Raw genomic sequence first — 3,026 nt, 5'->3', positions numbered from 1 at the left:
AAACGCTCGATCACAGAGGACACGGAACAAGACTCGTCGGATTGATGAAGAGGGAAAGAAGACCTTTCATTCCGCAGACGAGGCTTCAGGGGGAGATCCTGAAGGTTATGAAGACTTTTCCGAGCGAGGTTTGCTATTCATCTTTTCCTTCCATCTTCCAGAAATATTGAAACTGACTATGGTTTGATGTTTCAGGGACCACAGTTGACCAGGATGAAGAGTTCCATCCCCCTTCCCAGGCGAGACCTTCGATTATTGTCCCTGCTGCTAGGCGGAAGAGATTAGCCCGCAAGCCGCGTGCAGCTTCCCGAGCATTTGATATGGACTTGGCTGGTGATGATCCTGCTAGTGACGGGGGTAACATCTACTCTGTAAACCACCTTCTTGGTTATTCGGAACATTGACTCATGCTTTTCCATCTCTATATAGGAGAGCGTGGAGAGAGCGAAATGAGTCCCGATTCCGTTCCTGTGTCTCCTGGTGAGCCTGACCCGCTGCCCCAGTTAAAAAGGCCTACAGGGGTTGCCGACATTAGGGAGGATAGCAATGTAGGACCTGATTCCGCAGATCCAGGTACATCTACTATTGACAATGTATCTTTTAGATGGTATACAAAAGAATTTGTGCATCCTCTAATCATCTCTGTACATCTTGCTTCTTCAGATAACTTGCAGGAGGCATACGTGGATTTTGGGAATAAAGAGGCTAACGCATCCATAAGGGGTAACTCATTTTTGTTGGTTGTAGTCTCTTTATTCTTCTTTGGTACTTATATTCTTTTACGTCAGATTTCTCTATTGATGATTTTGACGAGGAAGGCTTGATCGCGGAGACTCCTACACTCCACTTCATGTATAGCTCTCCTCAATTTGATGGCCAGTTACCCGGAGATATATTTTCCGAGCCTACGTTCGATAAGAATCTTGAGGATGATTCTTTCGAAGGTATATGTCTCCTCCCAAATTAATTATAGGACTAGCCAATTTTGACTAATGCAGCTATAATGTGATGCCTCTGAGAATTCTGACTTGTATTTAACAGGAATTTTTGTCGAGACCAATCCTGTTGAGCCGGCTGTGGGACCATTGATACACCCCCAGCCGTTAGACCTCCACCACCCCCAGTGACTCAAGAGGGTATGAATACTATTTATTTACTCTTCAAGGTCTTTTTTTCTGACGGTTTTATCTCTTTTTTTTTATCGTGCAGGGCCTTCTTCTCGTCTTCATATTCTGGCGAGGGAGTTGTTATCTGATGATGACCCAGAGAAGATTGTCATTTGCATAGAAGTCCGCTCCTTCTTCTCTTTCATGAATGCTATGATTGTCAAGCTTTTACATGGTGGACTTTCTCTTCGCCAATTCAAGCCTTTCCTTGATTCTAAAGTCAATTTGATAAGGGAAGCGGGACATCCAGATTTGGCACAGGCTATAGTTGATGACCTTGATTGCCTAGAGCATGAGCTTCAGATGTTTCGTGAGCTCCGAGATGCAGGTGCCTCCTCATTTATTGCTGCCGAGCTGGACACCCGCTTACAGTCATCACGCGAGACTCGGATTTTTGCTGAGCTCGAGATTCAGATGCAGCGGGGCCGAGTAGATCGAGTTAAGACGAGCCTTGCTACTAGATTATCTTCGCTTGCCGAGCTCGATCTTTCTATTACCTCCTGTGCGACCGAGATAGACCAGCTCAGAGAATACTCCATGAAAAAGAGGAGACTTTGGATATTCTTCAGATGATGAAAGCACAGGATCAGCAAACCCACACTGCTTTATCTGATGAGTTGAGATCCCTGGAGCAGAAGCTAGCCGAGACAGAAGAGATCGCTGCGAGGACTTCAGCTACCACCGAGGAGTCCATCAGGGCTGAACTTCGGCAAGCTTATGATGAGAAGCTTTCTAAGATCAGTCAGCAGATTTTTGGTCATGGTCTTGATGTATGATTTTGTTTGCTGAACATTTTGACTTTTGATTCTCTTAGTGAAACTTGCTTTCGTCTTTATTATGATTCGTCATTCCATTTGAAATGATTGACCACAATACTCATAGGATTTTTGGCAAACCCTCAGCCATCAACGGGTTTGATGAGCCTTTACCGACTACCGTTTGAGTCGGGCTAGCATGCGGATTATCGGAATCCGTTCCGCATGTAACGTTGTGCTAAGGGAATGAACTCCCTTAGACTTCGTGCTATGATGTCGAATACATAGACTTCGCCATTGTTACGGGAATAGGCTACCCGGCGACACGTGTTAGGTGTTGACTTTAGGATTTTTGGCTAACCCCCAGCCTTCAACGGGTTTGATTAGCCTTTACCGACTACCGTTTGAGTCGGGCTAGCATGCGGATTGTTTAAATCCGTTCGCATGTAACGTTATGCTCGGAGATTGAATTCTCCGAGACTTTGTGCTATGATGTCGAATACATAGACTTCGCCATTGTTACGGGAATAGGCTACCCGGCGACACGTATTAGGTGTTGACTTCAGGATTTTTGGCTAACCCCCAGCCTTCAACGGATTTGATTAGCCTTTACCGACTACCGTTTGAGTCGGGCTAGCATGCGAATTGTCTAAATCCGTTTCGCATGTGACGTTGTGCTAAGGGAATGAACTCCCTTAGACTTTTGTTCTACAACTTCGAATATGTAGACTTCGTTATGGGAATAGGCTACGCAGCAACGTGTTTTAGACGCTGACTTATCCCTACTTAGGCTTCGGGATGAAATACCCCAGAATTGAACTCTGGTATCTTTTTCTTCGGAAAAAAGACTAAACTGGCGACACGTGTTAGGCGTCGACATATCCTTTCTTAGGATTCAGGATGAAATTCCCCATACGTGTAAGGCATGGATTTTGGTGTTATTAATAACAACCTGCCACAATGTTGAATATATGAACGGGTGTTCTTTTTAACGGTTAAGAACTAACCGGCAGCGCGTGTTAGGCGCAGACTTAAACTTGCATAGGTTTCAGGATAACATACCCCAGAATCAAAGTCTGGTGTCTTTTTCCTCGGAGAAAGACTA

The 3,026-nt window shown here is 44.9% G+C and overlaps 1 protein-coding gene across 1 annotated transcript in view; it reads left to right on the top strand.

Moving 5' to 3' along the window:
- LOC109847843 overlaps nucleotides 321–3,026 on the top strand; it is a 7,256-nt gene continuing 4,550 nt past the window's right edge. Inside the window, exons 1-5 of the mRNA XM_020417080.1 lie at nucleotides 321–357; nucleotides 430–573; nucleotides 664–723; nucleotides 789–944; nucleotides 1,210–1,274. Of these exons, the coding sequence (XP_020272669.1) occupies nucleotides 321–357; nucleotides 430–573; nucleotides 664–723; nucleotides 789–944; nucleotides 1,210–1,274 (462 nt within the window). The remainder of the gene's footprint in view (nucleotides 358–429; nucleotides 574–663; nucleotides 724–788; nucleotides 945–1,209; nucleotides 1,275–3,026) is intronic.

Source organism: Asparagus officinalis, chromosome 7, assembly GCF_001876935.1.
Source record: "Asparagus officinalis chromosome 7, Aspof.V1, whole genome shotgun sequence".
NCBI classification, from domain to species: Eukaryota; Viridiplantae; Streptophyta; class Magnoliopsida; order Asparagales; family Asparagaceae; genus Asparagus; species Asparagus officinalis.
Note: the sequence above shows the minus strand (reverse complement) of the source record. Positions and strands in the feature narration are given on the sequence as shown.